Below are 17,934 nucleotides of genomic sequence, written 5' to 3' on the forward strand. Positions count from 1 at the left end.
CTCATATACAATATCTTAATCTTCAGTATAATATATTTTAGCACATATTTGAAAAAATAATTAATTTGAGATATAGCTTAAGGAAATAATAACAATCCTACATAAGTTTCGTTTCATTAAGGATTTTGAAATTTTGTTAAACAAGCACTTTTGTTTACAAATGGCGGTGAAGTTGAAAGACGTTCAAACATGAAACCTGTATAACATGATTTCACAACAAAAACAAATTCCTAATAGGTATACCGAATAATCAATTAACTACACAATGTATGAAAATTTTTCTAAGATGTTTTATTTTAGAAAAGATGCAATATTTGAATAAGTGATCAAATAAATGTAAATTGTAATGCAGCATCTACTGACTGGTCTGAATAATTCACGCCGTTTTCAAGACAAAAGCTATTCTCGCCATTCTGATCACCAAAATTGTATTTTTCAATAAAAATCGTTGTATGATAGCTCATTTTTGAAAGATAAAAAAGTCAGCAATGTGTTAAACATTTTTTCTTAAATTTTTGGCATAATTTATTTCACAGGAGAGGACGAACATTCGGTTTGCGAGAATAAATCCTTGACCAGTAGTCCACAAATTATGACATCTTTGAAGGCTGATTTTTATTTTGCTTGGTCGCCTCCCTTAATGTCAGATTAAAAAGAATGCCACAGCAAGTGTCATAATTATCTGAACTAATTAGCCATGCAAGCTACGGAGCCATAACTCTTATGGTCTGTATGTTTGTTTGTTTTTTTTGGCAGACCATAGATGGTCAATAAAGAAAATGGGTTACAGTTCTGCAGCTTTCCTATTCATACCACAATTAAGTCTCAGAATTACTGACGCCTGAATATAGAGCTGAAATATTGCTGCTCGTGTGTTAAACCCAGGGCTCACACTACTGGGCGATTCAGGTGAAATAGTCACCCTGAAGTTGCTCAATTCGCCCTCAGGCGACAAAAAGCAAAGTGAAGTCGCCCTGTCATTTTCAGACATCGCCCATGATCAGTACTGTACTCTGTCTTTTAGCTGTATTTTGACCATTATCGAAATTACTGAGTCAAATTGAATCCTAGTATGACAGTTCAGATGCCTCTTGTGACATCACAATTTCTCGCACCAGAAATCTCAATTCAACCATATTGCAGACATTTTTTGGACATCAGTGTATATCAGATCCACAATTTCATTTTTTACTAATTTGGATTTCTCTAGTGTTTATAGCTAGTTGAAATAGACCAGTTCCAATTTCAATACAAATCTAGGTAAGCTACTGAGTTGTTTAAATTGCTCTCTAGATAGAAATCTGCCCTACATTATACCAACGTGTCCTACTTAACTACCACAGAACACCTGTATGATCTTTTGGACACTGTCTTATAAGTTTGAATACCTGTCAATTATGATAACCTTAACCTCTGAAGGTCAAATAAATACAACTCACTGAGGCCATTTAAATCATTGTTAAATTTTCTATACTGGTACATTTTCAAGTTTATATTTTAAGGCATCTTCTATACACAGTCAATGTAAACCAAAGAAATTAAAAATGATACTAGTATTTACAATCATTTTACAAACATGTCTTAAACAACTTTTTTTTTATAAGTGTTTAATATGAAAAAAAGGTTCTTAGAAGGACTGGTGCAAGCATTTATATTGCAAGTTGAAAACATGGCCAATTTGCAAAAGTGTAATGAATGTTACCATAACTTAAAGTTCTTCAAACTACTTCAGCTAGGAACAATGTATGAGCATCAAATATTTTTTAAAAAGTTTCAGTATTCAATTCAATTAACTAAACTAAAAGTAGGCTTGGTCTACGAATATTTAAATAAAATGAACAGTGTTATCCAATCAGAAACAAGTAAATCACTAGAGTACAAGCTATCCAAACACAGTGGTTGATGGCATGATGTAGAGGTTACAGTCATCGTAATTGACAGCCATTCAAACTTAAAAGATAGTGTCCAAAAAGTCACACAGTTGTTCTGTGGTAGTTGTATATGTAAGTAGGACAGATTGGTGTAATGTAGGGCAGATTTCTACCTGAAGAGCTATTTAAATTACTCACTAGCCTACATGAATTTGTATTGAAATTGAAACTGTTTTTTTTTTCAATTAGCTGTAACTACCTTTTGATGCATATTTTTCATATATTTAATATATGTGCCAAATGCAAAGTATTGCAAAAAATTATTCAGACAACATCATGACCCACATGGAAGAAATGACCTGTTCTGTGCATATATAAGTTTTTAAGAGAAGCTAAGCCTAAGTACAACCTCTGCCACATGGAAACAAGGTAAATAGCAAAGATATTAATAAGAATCCTGTAGACATACTATGATGTTGGCTAATTATATGCACTTGATGGGAAGCAAAAAAAATTCTATTGTCTGAATGGAAATTGATGTACTAATTTTCATCTCTTCCAGAGATCCTTTTTTTGTTGAACCATTGCCTAAGGCTCACTATTACCCATCAGAAAGAAAAAAGTTGTCAGTAACTCAGAAGAAGGTGAGATACTTAAATCAACATAGGTTAAGTGAGTGGATCATGGAGTACAGGCTGGTACTTGTAATTTTCTCTAATTCTTCTTTCCAATTTTTCTTCAAGCCTTATAACTATTTGTAACTTTAATATTGATAATAAAGGTTGAGGCCTAATTATCTCATTTTTTTTTCTGACCCATCTTTGTTAATACTTGTGTTTTCACATTATTTAACAAACAGGTCTTGAAACATGTATACCGGTGTACATTAAGTCCTTTTCTAGTCCTTTTGGTTGGCCAGAAACCATGCTGGCTTGGTAATAATTCTACATGGCAAGGTCTAGAAAAGTGAAAATAAAAGTTAAGCTTTCCAACAGGCTATTATGGGGTTCAATGAAATATCTAATGCATACCTGAAAAAAAATTTAAAGGGTTATCGCCTTCACCAAATGCTTAGAAATTGTCCTTTTTTTAAAAAGATTCAAGGTAGAGGTACTTGATCTGAACAAAGTAATGTGGCTGTGTCATAATATAAAAAGAATATTTAAAGTTTCTTTTTAGCATAGACATGACATGTTTTGTTAATTTGAATTTCTGATCTTTATTGTAACTTTTTCAGACATTTTGAAAGATGATGGATATTCATCATAAGGTGCATTTAGCAAACTAGATGGACATTATCATGATTTTTGTAGATTAATGCTTTAGAATTAAATATATCTCATGCATGACTTTGACAGAAGTGTACTGTATATTCAATTCTTATTTAGATCATTTAATTGATATTTTATTTTAAAGTCAAAATTTCAATAAGCATAACATTTGCCAAATTAATTTGTCATAGGTTTTTAATTTTTAAATATCAAGTTTTTACGATTTACGAATCTCAGACAGTTCAACTTATTTTTAATAGAAAGTACTTTGACCGGTATGTTCTACATGTGTACATGTAAAGTTTAAGTATTGATGTACTGTACTACGCCAAGGTTTCTCATTGTATTTATAATTACAAGCATGATTCGTACTGTTCAATAAATTTTGTCTTCACTTTCAGCCATTCAAAGGTGTACAGCAGCCCATCTCACAAAAAAGATTAAAATTAGTCACAAGTTATGATGTCATAAAAGATCAAAGTATTGTGACATCATAGCTTTCGACTAATTTTATACTTCGAAGGGCTGCAAGTTGTTATCTTCCTGTAAGCCACAAATTTTATACTCTTTATATTTTCCCAATATTGCATATGTTTATTGTATTTAAATTTTATAATAGTTCAATATTGTTTACAATATAGTATGTTTAAGTTGTGACATATATCCTTTTATTTTTGCCTTTCCAACAATAAAAAAGGTGTACATCTACAAAACTGTGGGCTATAATTATATTAAAACCAACTTTGATTAACTTTTACTAGTGTTTCCTTCCATTTACAGTTTTAATGGATTTTATTGTACTGTAAATTGTACCTCATGTAGATGGACATGCAGCTACCAATATTTGTCCTTACAAATTCGGATATTATGTTTTCTAAAATATATGGAAGATCTGGTTCTTATCTTTTTTACCTTTTTATAGCAGGAAAATCCCATTTTGTACATAGTTTGTGGTAAATTGGCATGCTCATTTGATGAACCTTGTTAAATGATATATGTACATTGTGTGATTATATATTACATTCTATTTATCAGACTGCTTTGAGTCCAAACAGAAAAACAGCAAAGAAACCAGAAAAAGAAAAAGAGAGATTAAGTTATGATGATGATTTGTTCTTAAAGGCTGGTAATTCATTTACCTTAAAGCCCAACCAAGATGACTCTGGATCTTCCAAGTTTGATGAGTCATGGCCTAGCACAGATAGGCCATCCAGGTTGGCATTGTTGAAACTTTTTTTTCTTCAAATTTTATACCTCGCTCTTAGCAGGTGATATATATAGTGTTGTTGATGTCCATCCATTTGTCTGTCCACAATATTTTTGTTACAGTTTTATCACTTGACCTCTTGATGTTGTGACAAGAAGCTTTATATAGGTATGCTCTATGATGGGATTTGATTTCAGCCTAAAGTTTTATATAGGTATGCCATATGATGGGATTCGATTTCAGCTAAAGCTTTATATAGGTATGCCATATGATGGGATTTGATTTCAGGCTAAAACTTTATATAAGAATGCCATATGATGGTTTTCGATTTCAGGCTAAAGCTTTATATAACTATGCCATATGATGAGATTCCATTAATGATGAGACTAAAGCAACATTGTTTATACTTTGACAATATGGTTACTGGCATACATTGAGTACCGTATAAGTTCAATGTTAGTTCATGTCCTACACGACCTTAAATGTAAAAATTACACTTTACATTATAAATTTGTAATATTAATTTTAGAGGAAAATGCAAGTTACTGGTATTATTATAATACTACCTGGTCACAAAAAATCTACAAATATTCTGAAGCAGCCATGTTTAATTGTTAATTAAAAGCTTTCTAATTTGCATGCAACTGTAAGGTTACAGTGAAAAATTGTTGTTTTTAACAAATACACATAAAAATACTGAAATGTATTGGTAGGTTGTAATATTTTAAGAAGTTCAGTTCTTTACAAAATACGTTTATTATTGATGAAATTTCTAAAATTTTCTTGCTATAACTATTATTAATTTTGAAGTTTCAATGCATTAATATTAAATACTATCCTTAAAATACCATCCACCTTTTACATTCAGTGTTGTAGAGGATGATCACCCATTGAATGAGTATCTTCAGTATGGAGGCCGATTAAAAGATCTGAAAAAGACACTACAATTCACAGATAAAGATTTTGTAGACAGAGGGCAAGATCATATAAATGGGAATCCTAAACAGGACAGTTCTACGCTTCAAAAGTAATGTGATATGTAAAGACAGTAACTGTAGATAAACATAGAAGTATAAAGTAGAAACCTTTTTGATCAAAACTGTTACATGAGTAAAATACTGTGAAATCTGACTAAACTTTTGGACTTTTGGATGAAGTTTGGTTTACCAAGGTTCAAAGTACACTTTAATTGATGTAAAGGGACTTTAAAAAGTGTTTGATTAGGACAGATTTCAGATTATTAAGGATTCAGTTTACACAAGTTTCTTGTTACACTGTAACTTACCGGTACTCATTTCATTGTAGCTTCATTTAGAAACAACTACTAAAACTTGCACTTTTCAGATATTTCTTCAATTTATTTTTTTGCAAGATGTTTTAGCCTCAGTTGGGACATTTCTAAATTTTCAAAATTTTGAATAAATTCATGTAACTTTTTTCCAGATATATCCAGAGGTTCCGCAGTGGGCAACCAATGAGTCGAGAGGAAAGACAAAGAGGAACATCTTCTTCCAAAAAAGATTTTTGGTGGCTTTGTGAGGATTCTATAACTGACAGCTCCACACCTAAAGAGGAAAGTCCTGGTGCTAAACGAACAAAAAGATTCACACCTCATTCACCTATAAATCCATATAAGGGCCTCAGTGAAAAGAGGGACAATGGAGTGGTATGTATTTTTTCAATGACAGCAAAGGAGAGGAGTCATAATATTTATTTTTTATGGTGCATTTTTTAATGTTGTTATGTAGCTATATAAGTTTTATTTTTTCATTCCAGGCTTCACTTTCTCAAAACCAATAAATGTTCTCAAGAATTAGTTCAAAACTGATTGTACAAAATTGATGTTAAAAATGATCACTTGAGTTGTGTACTTTTCTCCTGGCTGTTTTTAATCAAAGACACCACTGTTTTTAAGCAGATTCAGGTGGAAGAACCTGGACTTTTCCAAACATTCTAATCAAAAGTCCACTTGAGAAAAAGTGATTCTTCGGTATGATTTTGTTTGAAAGGATTAAAAGTTTAGGGCCCAGATACATGAAATTTCAAAGGTCATTGGTCAGAAATTTAGGGGCTTTGACCTTGGACCACCTTTCCTTAATACCTTTGTACTTAGTCTTCAATAATATCTAGTAAATTATTAATTTTCAAGATCAAAAGTCAATGACACCGATATTGTTTTTTTTTAAAAACCATAGGGTGCAATGATTTTTTTCCCTTTTTTATACATGTTGATATAAAAAGTGTCTTTCTCACATCTTTTACAACTAAAAAAATTCTGGTTTTTTGTCATTTGCAAGGCTTTGACTCCAAATAAGTTAGACCATGCTACAAGACAACTGCAGGAAAAAGCTGACAGGTTATTGGACAGGTAAATATATACTGTGATAGTTGTGATCTTCATTTTGAAAATTAAGAGGGCACATATTTATATGTGCTTTTAGTCAGACAAACTGCAAATTTAAATTAATAAAGCAATGCTGTTCCCCAGTAATAATGAAAAAGTAAATGAAACACTTATAATTAACCATTTAATTTATAAACCACTTCATGCGTTTTTTTTACCCACAAATCATGAATTTTTATATTGTTATATATTAAATGTTTTTTTTTGGTTTTTTTTACCAAACATGAAAATTGTTTCCCAAAGATAAATGAAACTACAATATTAATTTTTTGCCTTTCTGTAGTACAAAAAATTATGCTGAGCTAAAACAATATACTGTGTTATATAGTACAAATGTAGCAGTTTTCGACACTTTTCTTACAATTTGAATTTTTTTTTAGATTTAAAGATTTGAGATATTTGTAGAAACAGGAATTTTAAAATATATAAATAATGATTGAAAGTGAAGTTCAATGTGAAAAGAATATGATTGGGTTATTTTCAATATGAATGCAGGTACAGACAGATAATGTTCTAGAGTGATTTTATATTTCAATGTGTGTATTAAACTTCATTTTGCAATAATCAATATTTAACAGACATGATTTTTTCCACTTTTTAGCAGAATTCTACTATTTCAAATCCGGATTTTACCATTACGATTCATTTTTTACAGTATATTTACTTTCGATTTTGCCAATTTCCACTTTGTTTGTAGACCTCATAAAATAATGTCTGATTAAAGTAGAATATTTATCCCTGCAAATAAACAATTTGAATATGACCATTAGTTATGAGTCCTACAAAAATATTTATTTTTTTCAATAATCTGCCATGTCAGAAATTTTAGTAACTCTGTGTATTTATAGTGCCAGTAGTGTTGCATCATCAGACCCAATTGTCAGTACAGATGGACTTGGTAGCTCCATGTCCTTTAATTCTACTGTTACAAGTGTGGAGGAGAAACCATTTAGACCTTCATTTGCCAGAAAATGGGGTATGAAGATAGTCTGATTATTGGTGTTACATTTTTATGAAGGACTTAATTTCTGAGTTTCTGAGTGAAAATTAGATAGGAACACATTGATTAAAGAGGGATATAACTAGTGCTTTTTTGTAAAAGTTAAGTAGTCAAAATCATGGACATTTTTTAAGAAATGTTTTCATTTGTAATTTTTATTATGAGTTAAATGCATGGTTGAAACTTTGCTAAATGCAACTTTATATTTCATTCAACACCAAAGCACATGTCAAGTTTTGGAAAATACTAAATTACTTCTATACTATTATTTCACAGAAAAGTGTAAACAACCTGTTTTGAAATAAGTCCACAGCTGTCAAAAATCAGATTCATTTAAATTGTAAATTTGCAAACAACTTATATTTGAAATAAAAATACTTAACTACAACCTCTTATCAAATTTTCAAAAACTATGTTACATTTATATGAATAATTAACAGAGAAACAAGAAAAGCATTCCTACCAAATTCCAAAGCCTGAGGGTAGACAACCCAATGGTCCTGAGGATGATGTCCTGTATCAATGGCGACTGAGACGTAGGATGGAGCAGGCTAGGGATAGTGCCTCTAAAGCTCCAACTGTCAAATTTGGATACAAAGATAAATCAACAGGACAAGTATATACTTCATTATATTTCCTAATTCTAATGATACTGTATTCCTAGTCAGAAATATTTTGCATTTTCTCAGTTTCTTCAAAAAAAAATTGTATGGTGCATTTATAGAAGTTTTATGAAGCTTTTTGATATGTCTTTTCCAACTGTCATAGATATTTAAAGGACATAAACTTCACTGACTTATAGAAACTGTGGCTTACAGAAGCTACTTAAAATATATTATAGCATTGTTTTCCTTAGAGTTATTTATTTTTTTGAATATTGTTAAAGCACTATTAAAAAAGGCTTTATACATGAAACAAAATACTAAGCAGTTAAGTACAATCTATTTATATTTGTCATGTAGAAAGAAATAGATCAGAAACTTGAAGAGTTTAAGCAGAGACTTGCTGGTAAAGATGTTCAACTAACAATAGATGATATCCACAATGGTCCTACACCAGACTCACTACTTCACCATGGTGCTGTTCTTTTTACTCCTGCTCCTCAGGTTAGAAACAGGTTTTGTATAGGTTAAAGTGGTTTATAGGTAAACAAGATTAACACTAACAGCTTATGTGGATCTGAAAATGAATTGGAGTTAGCTCAGGTAATTTTTTTTAATGGTTGATTATCTCCCTTTATCAAATTAAAACTCCCAACAGGTATTTTCTAGCATTATAAAAACAACAGAGAGACAAATTTTTTTTACATATGCATATTTTTTTTTCGCTCTCAGTCTGTATTGTGCCAAAATGTTGTAATACTGATTTTATATGGTATTTAAATAGTTGGCATAAATGTTAAGTGATATGACTTGCTTGTATAAAATTAAAGGTAAATTGAAGACAGAGGTTTTAAGATGTGTCTGGATGAATTTCCCAAATCATGACAAAATGCTTCAATATTACCAAATATAAATGGTTTAATATCGGATAAAATGTTATTATTTATGTATCTTAACCCTTTCCTTCATGAAATTTGGCTGATGTGTATTTTTTTTTTACACAAGTGATTCCAGTAAAAAATTCAAAGATCCTTCAAATTTAGTCCAAAAAGATCAGACCTGATGGAAATATTTACTGACAAAGTGTCTTAAGAAAAAAGGTTATAGAGGTTAATGGTTACCAGAGACAACAGGGTGACTCAGAAAGGCAGAAAAATGTTTTTTTTTTTTTTTTTACTATTTTTTGTTGAAAATTCGCTGAAGATTTAATATTAAATATCAGTATTAAATGTAGTATTTGGTAAAGGTGTAAGGCATCAAAATTTGCCATCAGCTAAGGGGCTTTTGGCCCCTTCAAACCCCTTTACAATTTCTTTTTTGTTCCCTATCATAGTGAAAAATTGTCAATTTTTCTACTGTGAGCTCAGAAATCAATGGCTAAAGCCCTCTACAAGCCCCAGAAAAGAGGGGTGAGTTTTAAAAAAAGGGGCATCAAAATGTATCATTATGAAGTAAAGGTGTAAATGATATTGTCTGTAATCATTTCACTTGATTGACTAGACACAGTTTAACCCAGAAATTTCATGATTTCATTTGGATGTACTGTATGTATTAAAGGGCAGTTTTTGACATGCTAACTTTCTGACAAGGAAGTACTTCTACAGGGTTCTTCATGACTTCTTTTTGCATGGGGCTGTGCCATTTGTTATTTACCTTGCGCTGTGAATTCAAAATGAGCGCCATGTGTTTATTTGATGTGCGTCATGTATTCAAATTTGCATCTTCCATTGCAAATCAGCACTGTATTTCCCAATTACTCTTACTTACTAATCACCTATATGCCTATCATAAATCAATATGATTGGTGAGTGTGTTTATTCAAATGGTAATACAATGTTTTGATTGGTAATATCCGGGTGGTTAATGCGTCAGGGAGTGAATCACATGTGTAAACAAATCTCTGATCCGTCAAAGTCGCGATTATCATCGTCAACAAAATCAATAAGATTCAAATAAGTTTGATGATTTATACTGTTTTTTAAATGAATAAAATTTGATAAATTTCATTTTATAAAATATAGAAAGCATCAAGAGTTGAATTCAATTTGACAGAGATCAATGTGATTGGAAATAGAGAAAGATTATCATAAATTTATACAACAATGTCTCAATGATCTCTGCATTTATCTGACACAGGGAAGCAATCCAATTTGCTTAGCCTTTTTGAAAGGGTGATAGGTTGACTTCCCAAAGCTGTAAAACGTTTGACTGTCTAAGTTCTTGTGGTTAAATTATAAAGAACTTGTTTAGTGGTATCAACAAAATAACCACACATATGAGTGATTTTAATTTCTCTAGAGCTGTGGACCTATGGTGAAGCCTAGGGAAGAGAAAACTTTATTTTGGTAAAATTGAGTTAGACAATACAGACAGAAAGATTTACCATTGTTGATTGTTACTTTCTATGTTGTAGCTTGTGCTTTATTAATCAGTCTCATTCAACCTTATCATACTCAGGCTTTCTTTGGCAATTTATTTTTTGCGTAAAAGGACACACACCACAATGAAAATTTGTCCAACCGGAGAGTGAGCCATGTGTTCATTTTGATCCATGGAGATCCCTGCTTTTACAAATACATTAGAATTCATTTCTTATGACTTTAACACAATGGTATTAACTGCCAGAGCAATTCATAGTAAGTGTGACTTTTCAGCAAATGCATTCACCTGAAAAACAACTTTCATCACAAATGATAGTTCTTAAGCATGAGCTAGGAGGATAAAAGAGGGATAAATGCTAAAATGATTGTTAAGTGGATCTGTATACTCATTCACATTTTGAATTTTAACAAATGAATCAGAATAGCTAAATAATAAAGCATGCAATATGAATCATTGATACAATTGTCTTTCAGCCTTCACATATCCACCAACAGAAGCAATTTCCTGTTGCTAGTCCTGCCTTACCTCAAACAGGAACTGAAAAAGTAGAGCCTCATTTTCACATGACATGTGATCTTTTACCTTGTACACACAGGAATGTTCAGGAGAGGGCAATTGTGAATCACCAATCAGAAAAGTCAAAAATTATGAATAAAATTGATCAAACTTATGATGATATTGAAGACAGTAAAGGTAAGAAGGAAAAATTAACTTCAAAAATTGAAGATTCAGAGAATTCTTACTGTGAAGAGGATACAAAAAATGACAGGTACAAATTCTTAGAGGCTGAAAAACCTGATATTGAGGATAAAATAAATTTAGAAAGTGACAGTAAACTTTCTGGCAATTTAACTGAAGAACACTATCAAAGTTTTGATGACAATGCCTCTAACAAATCAGAAAAAAGTAATAGATCAGTTGATAGGAAAAGTGAATCTAGTTGTAAAAGTGATAAAGGTGTAAAAGACAGAAAAAGAGAACAGAGTATGAAAATTAGTCCTCGACCATCTAAACAGAGGGAAGAGATGGATAGAAGCAGCCCCCCTCCTGTAGTAAAACAGTCCGGGAAACCAACACATTCTAAAAATGTAGACCATGCCATTGGATCAGTATGTTTAATTTACATAATGATAATTCCAATTGTTCATGTAACATTTAATTTGATTGGTAAACATCATGAAAATCAAAACATTTATTTTTGTATAAAAGCATGTGGCATATTAATGCCTTCAGAGACAAAATAGTGCAATTATCATTAATGCCAAAGTAGGTGAAAATGTAGTTTTTGTTGCATAAAATTGGAATTATAAGTAATACAATTTAATTTAGAAACTTTAAAATGCATTTTGTTGTTCCTATAAAAACATTAAAAGATACATGTATGTTTTGATTTAACCATCATGATTTAAATTCTGCTAATCTTTTTTTTCTGAAAATTATACCAATGTTTTTTTTTATCTCTTAGCACTAGTAAATTGTATTGTAAACTGCATTGCCAGCTTCTGATTTAGGCTGACGTAAAATAGTGCTTTGATTGTTAAAGTGATTTTAAATCTATGATAGGTCGTGAAGGATCGTCTGTTTAACATATCTGCCAGTACTGTAGTATCCAGTATAGACAGTGAAGCTAGTTCTCCTCTCAGATATCTGAAATCTACTGGAAAAAAACAGCCACAACCAGAGAATCAAGGTACATATTCTTTTCTATAACTACACTGTATATGGACTTACAGTAATGATTCCTTCAACTTCTTAGCATAATTTTGCTATTTCAAATTCGAGTTACTGTTACATCTCTTTTATTTCTACATGTTTACTACTAATTTTACCATTTTCCTCTTTATAAATAGATTCGTAAAATAATTTTTTGTACTTCGTAAAAAATGACAATTTAATACTTAATTTACCATAAAAATATTGCTAATCTATAGTCAATTTCACCAAAAATTTGTCAAAGTAATGACATAACACAAAAAAGCATTGTCACATCATTTTACAACAGCTTTTACACTTTCAAGTTTTTGTGAAATTTACTATTGGTCTTAATTCTAAATGAAGTGCAATTAAACCTCTCAATTTTTTTTTTTATTATGCTTCACCCATTGCCTGATTGTAGCATGACTTCTTTGAAATTTGGGTCGCTATCTACTGCAAAGAAATACTAAGTACATTTAAATTGATATTCACTGTTTCTCTTGTCCAACATACTGATGAAAATGAACAGAAGATAGCTTTGATTTACGGTAGTAATCTTAGCATTCATTTAGGGTAGTAGTCTGATCTACTAGAACATGTCTTACTATAGCTGTTACAAAGGATGTTGAAGTTTGACATGTCATCATATTTTGACACAAATTATTTGTGACTTCTGAACATACTAGTTTATTACTGTATACCAACTTACTTTTGTGAGGTAAAAAGCAAAAGTAAGTCACCACAAATGAGTCCATTTAATTTTTAATACACTGTAAAGCAAGTGTTTGTTACAAAATTGAGTAGCCACCAAGTTGAATTGAATTCATTAAACATGAGTTTACAGTTTTCTCTTGTATGATGTAGAAAGAGCAACACTATATATAATTAGAATGAGACCAATTTTTTAACACTAATTGACAGAAAAGGGAAGCAGTGGTTAGAGATTCTAAAACAATGACATAAAATGAGTTTCAATTAATTTGAAATTAAGGAGCTGTCTTCGTAAGAATCATGCAAAATCTGAAAAATGTGATACACCCCAAAAAAGGCTACATATTTTTATTTTTGTAATTAAGTTGTTTTATGGGTCTATATTACGAAATGTGTAATTATTCATTCAAATCTGCCTGCTCTTAGGAGATAATCCACATTGAAAATCCAGTAGATTCTATTGTATATCAGTGTCATTTACTGAGTTATCTCCCTTACTTTTGAATTCTACAGTGCATTCTATACAATTTTTATCTCCTGTGAACACGGGTTATATGAAAAACCAAATGTTAATTTCTGTTTACTAAAGCATTTTAAAAAGATATCAAAAATAAAAATATGTAGGCTTTCCAACCATATATCACATTTTGCATGATTTTTAGCTGGAGTACTACTTAAATTGTTTTTCAGTAGAAGATCGTTATGAATCAGACGGGGAATTTAGTGATGACCAGTTACTTAGTATGTTACGACAACAAAGGGCACAATTTGAAGATCAACTTAGGTAAATATCTTAATTTAAATGTCATGTTGAAAGGGCCCTGCCATTTAACATTGCAGCCACACTATAGCATTGCATGTATCAATTTACTAATATGTGGTATTGACCAAAACACATTCTTGTTTGCTTTAGAACTTTGATACCAATTATAAATGTAGAAGAATGAACTCTGTATAAAGTTTACATTGACCTGAATCAGTATATTGTAAGTAATGCTTGGAAATTTTGTTCTATATCAAAGAAGTCAGTTTAGTGTGCATTTTCTCCTCTTTTTTGTTTTTAGAGCCATAATTTTGTTATTTGACTTAGACTAAAGTGACACTCCCGCTAAGAATCATGCAAAATGTGAAAATGGAAAATGGTTGGAAAGATTGCATATTTTTATTTTTGATATTTTGTTGAAAATGTTACAGTATTAAAACAGAAATTAACACATGGTTTTTCGTGTAAGCCTTGTTCATGGGAGATAATAATTATTTAAAATGTACTGTAAAATTCCAAATGAAGGGAGAAAACTCTGTAAATGACACTACAATACAATAAAAACTGTTGGATTTTCAGTGTGGATTATCTCCTCAGAGCAGACAGATTGGAAAGAATAACTATACATCATCTTAAAGACCTATAAAGAAACTTGATAACAAAAATAAAAATGTGTAGCCTTTTTGGGATGATCATATATTACAGAATTTGCATCTATCTACAAAGACTGATACTTAAATTCATAATACCATGAGGCAATATGATACTTATAATGATGACCTTCTTGTGCCACTGACATATTTTCATTATCATAAGGTCAATTTAATGAGCACTTTTAGGGAAAATTTGCCAAAATCACAACAATACCATCTTTTGACCTTAGCCTTAGATCTTTTACCTGTGGATGTTTTACATTAAGGCAATAATAAATAAAAGATGACAGCTTGAAATAAACTGTCTGTTTACAATAGTACCGGTCAACACCTTCAAAACAGACAATTAAATTGAAGTGAAAACAAAGAAAAACAATTCTAAGACAAACATAGTGTGTCAGATTTTACAGGATTCTGGACAGCTTAGGCTATGAATTAGACATCTTCTATTGTGCTTGTGAATGTTTTTCACATGCAAAACTACACATTCTGAAAAATCTTCCATAAATTAATGTTTTCAAGTTAAGATAACCAATATTAGATGAGTTAAAATGTACTTGTCTTTACCACTGCATAATCCAGTAAAAACAAGCGCAAAGTTGACATCACAAGAAATTTGTGATTTTGCAATGACAGTCGTGGGAAATAATGAGAGATATTCTTCCTGACAATAAGTAAATATGACTTTTACAGAAGAAAAAGATGTTACAGTCATCCCTCAAGAAACTCCAAAATTTCTTAATCTCATGATATAAATTTGTTGTCTTTTCATGTGTTCAAGCTGTACTACACATGCAAAAGACAGAATTTCTTAACAATCATGTAAGAAATTCCAGGTTTTCAACAAGAGTTTGTATAAGAACCTATGAAACTATAAGGATCTCATCCTGATGATAAAAAGACACGAGATCACCATCTAACATTCAACATGGAGTATGATTTAGACCTAATTGCAAGCTCTTACTGGTCACTCACTGATAGTTGACAACATTGTACAAAGCCTGCTCTCAAATTACAAAAAAAATACAAAAGACAAGAACATAAAAAAGAGACACAAAAAGTGACTACATTTGTACAACTAAAACTAAACTAGCATGAAAATATTCCATTACATTCTTAAGCATAAGGTTAATTGTGGTACTATTTGGGGAAGCAATGTTCTTTTTTACGAAGAACAAGTACATGATCATACTTTAATGCTTAGGTACTTTGGATTACTGTTTTAATGTATAATTTAATGAATTTGAACATTTCAACAACTAATTAGTACTTTCTTATCTTTCAGACATATTGATGACCTCTTAGCAAGACTTGACCCTGAAGACAGCTAAAAAATTGTATAAATAATGTAGTGTTTTTTGAGCATTTGACAATTGGTGATGAAACCAAAACCAATTTTCAGATACTAGTCTGCTGTTTGAACTTAACAAAAAACTTTAAAAGGCCTGTCCAGTAGAAGTAAACTATACCTGGTAAACTGCTTTGTCTATTTACCTTATGTCCTTCTTATTGCCTCAAAGGTTATTGCCCTTGGACATACAGAGAGATATGATTTATCTATGCTTCTGCAAGAAGAATTGTAAAAAATACAATGCTAGCATTTTAAGCAAAATAGTGATGAAATTTATTTGTATATATTTATATTTTATTAAAGTAATATTTATTGATAAGTATATTTTGTTTATTTTACCACAGGCAGATTAAAATATGTGTTCTTTCCCGAATCAATGTCTTCACAGGTATTTACAACTCTCCATTTTACAATCTTGAACTGTTGCCCTATACCGTGAAAGTACATGTATTATTGTTCGTGGGAGACCAATTTTTGTGGTTTTTTGTGGGTAAGCCAGACCACTAAATTCAGTTCCCAATGAAAAGGAGAAATCCCATTGATGTGTATACTGAATCAAAACCACAAATTAAAAAAAATCCATGATCTAGTGTTTCTTCCCTTAACCTTAAAAATTGGTATCCACGAATTAGAGTACTTTCACAGTATAGATTGATTGTTGGGGTTTAACATCCGAGCAGCAATATTTCAGCTATATTCAGACGATGAACATGAAATGGATGATGAAATGAACATGAAATGAAAAAAAAGGATGGGTCACAAGGATAATAGGGTCGACAAATTTTGATTGCCACTGGAAAAAGGGGGGATGGGTAAGGTTTGGCAATTTAGCCTCCTGTGGCGGAGCGCAAAGGTTCCTACTCCTATCGAATACCACAGCAGGGTTCTTTAACGTGCGAGGAACGTGGCATCTTTCCCAACACGGTGCACCACTATGGTTTGTGGTCAGGTTTTCCGTATTATAGCCTGACAACCCCAGCATGTAACACGCCAGGGGTACCCCATTCAACCACCTGGGGCACACATCCCAGTTGCTCTGTGGGCAAAGCGCCCTAGTCCCCGGCTAGGGTTCTGAGCACTATTTAGTCGCCTTTTACGACAAGCTTAGCGCTGCTGCAGGCCTATTCTTTTAGCACCCGGACCTGCATGGGGCTTCACAGTATAGATAGGAAGATATTTTTATTTTTAAGTACACATTTATACAGGGTCATAACACTAAATATATTTATGGTATTTTTTACCAACCAGCCTGTGGAAGCTTATGATGCTTTATCATTTTATAGCATTTATAACATATGAATTTGAAATAGTTTTTTAAATTTCAATTTTTGAGGCTGTAGTTATTCATATATAATTGTCTTTGTTGTCAAGCTTTTGTAAATTGTCCTACTTGGGTCATGAAGTTCTGTTCTGTGTAAGATGCTGTTTGGTTTTCACAAGTTTAAAGCATGATGAAATTTATATGGCAGTATGTTGGGAAAGAAATGGATAGGAGTTGGTGAGATTGCCTGATTATTGATGGTTTGGTCAATATCATCAATTATCTAATGTTCCTGAGAATAGGAATATTTTCCTTGCTCAGTTATATTGATAATGTGGAGCTCTAAAAAACAGAAACAAAAACTGGTGCATTTAATACCTATCCCAAGTCCACTGTTTAGTCTTAGTCGTTAACTTGCGTCAGTAGTATTTACAATTTTTGCAAATATATTTTCAAGATTTTTTCCAAAAAAGGGGTGTCCCTATCCTGGTCCTCATTTGGACCCACCCCTGGTGTTTCCCAGACTTCTATCATTTAGTGTGGTATGAATATGGCTGTCTTCTGTACAGGGGAATTCTTTTATTTAGACCTTATGAAATGTAAAAACGTACTTGGAAGGCAATCTGCATTCAGCCTTGAGATACCTGATGAAAGTACAGATACAGAACTGTCTAAAAATGACACCTTGCTAAACTCTTATTCAGACCTGTACTGAACAATAACTCTCCTAATTCTTACTTCCTCTTCATTTTTAAACCATTAT

The 17,934-nt window shown here is 31.5% G+C and overlaps 1 protein-coding gene across 2 annotated transcripts; it reads left to right on the forward strand.

Annotated features, from left to right (window-relative positions):
• The first annotated feature begins 144 nt into the window (after window positions 1-144).
• Window positions 145-16,229, forward strand: LOC148616524 (uncharacterized). 2 transcript variants are annotated; one of them, XM_088583637.1, is made up of 13 exons: window positions 145-237; window positions 2,434-2,515; window positions 4,178-4,356; window positions 5,218-5,376; window positions 5,793-6,015; window positions 6,647-6,717; window positions 7,602-7,729; window positions 8,194-8,369; window positions 8,716-8,859; window positions 11,211-11,846; window positions 12,301-12,427; window positions 13,834-13,927; window positions 15,845-16,229. In XM_088583637.1, the coding sequence occupies exons 1-13, from the start codon at window positions 206-208 to the stop codon at window positions 15,888-15,890; spliced, it is 2,097 nt and encodes a 698-aa protein (XP_088439763.1). In that variant the 5' UTR covers window positions 145-205; the 3' UTR covers window positions 15,891-16,229. The 2 variants fall into 2 exon arrangements, with proteins under 2 accessions (XP_088439763.1, XP_088439764.1); XM_088583638.1 differs by having other exon boundaries at window positions 13,837-13,927.
• Window positions 16,230-17,934: the final 1,705 nt, after the last annotated feature.

Source organism: Perna viridis, chromosome 5 (genome assembly GCF_037379345.1).
Source record: "Perna viridis isolate PV_CMFRI_1.1 ecotype Kerala chromosome 5, ASM3737934v1, whole genome shotgun sequence".
Taxonomy (NCBI): domain Eukaryota; kingdom Metazoa; phylum Mollusca; class Bivalvia; order Mytilida; family Mytilidae; genus Perna; species Perna viridis.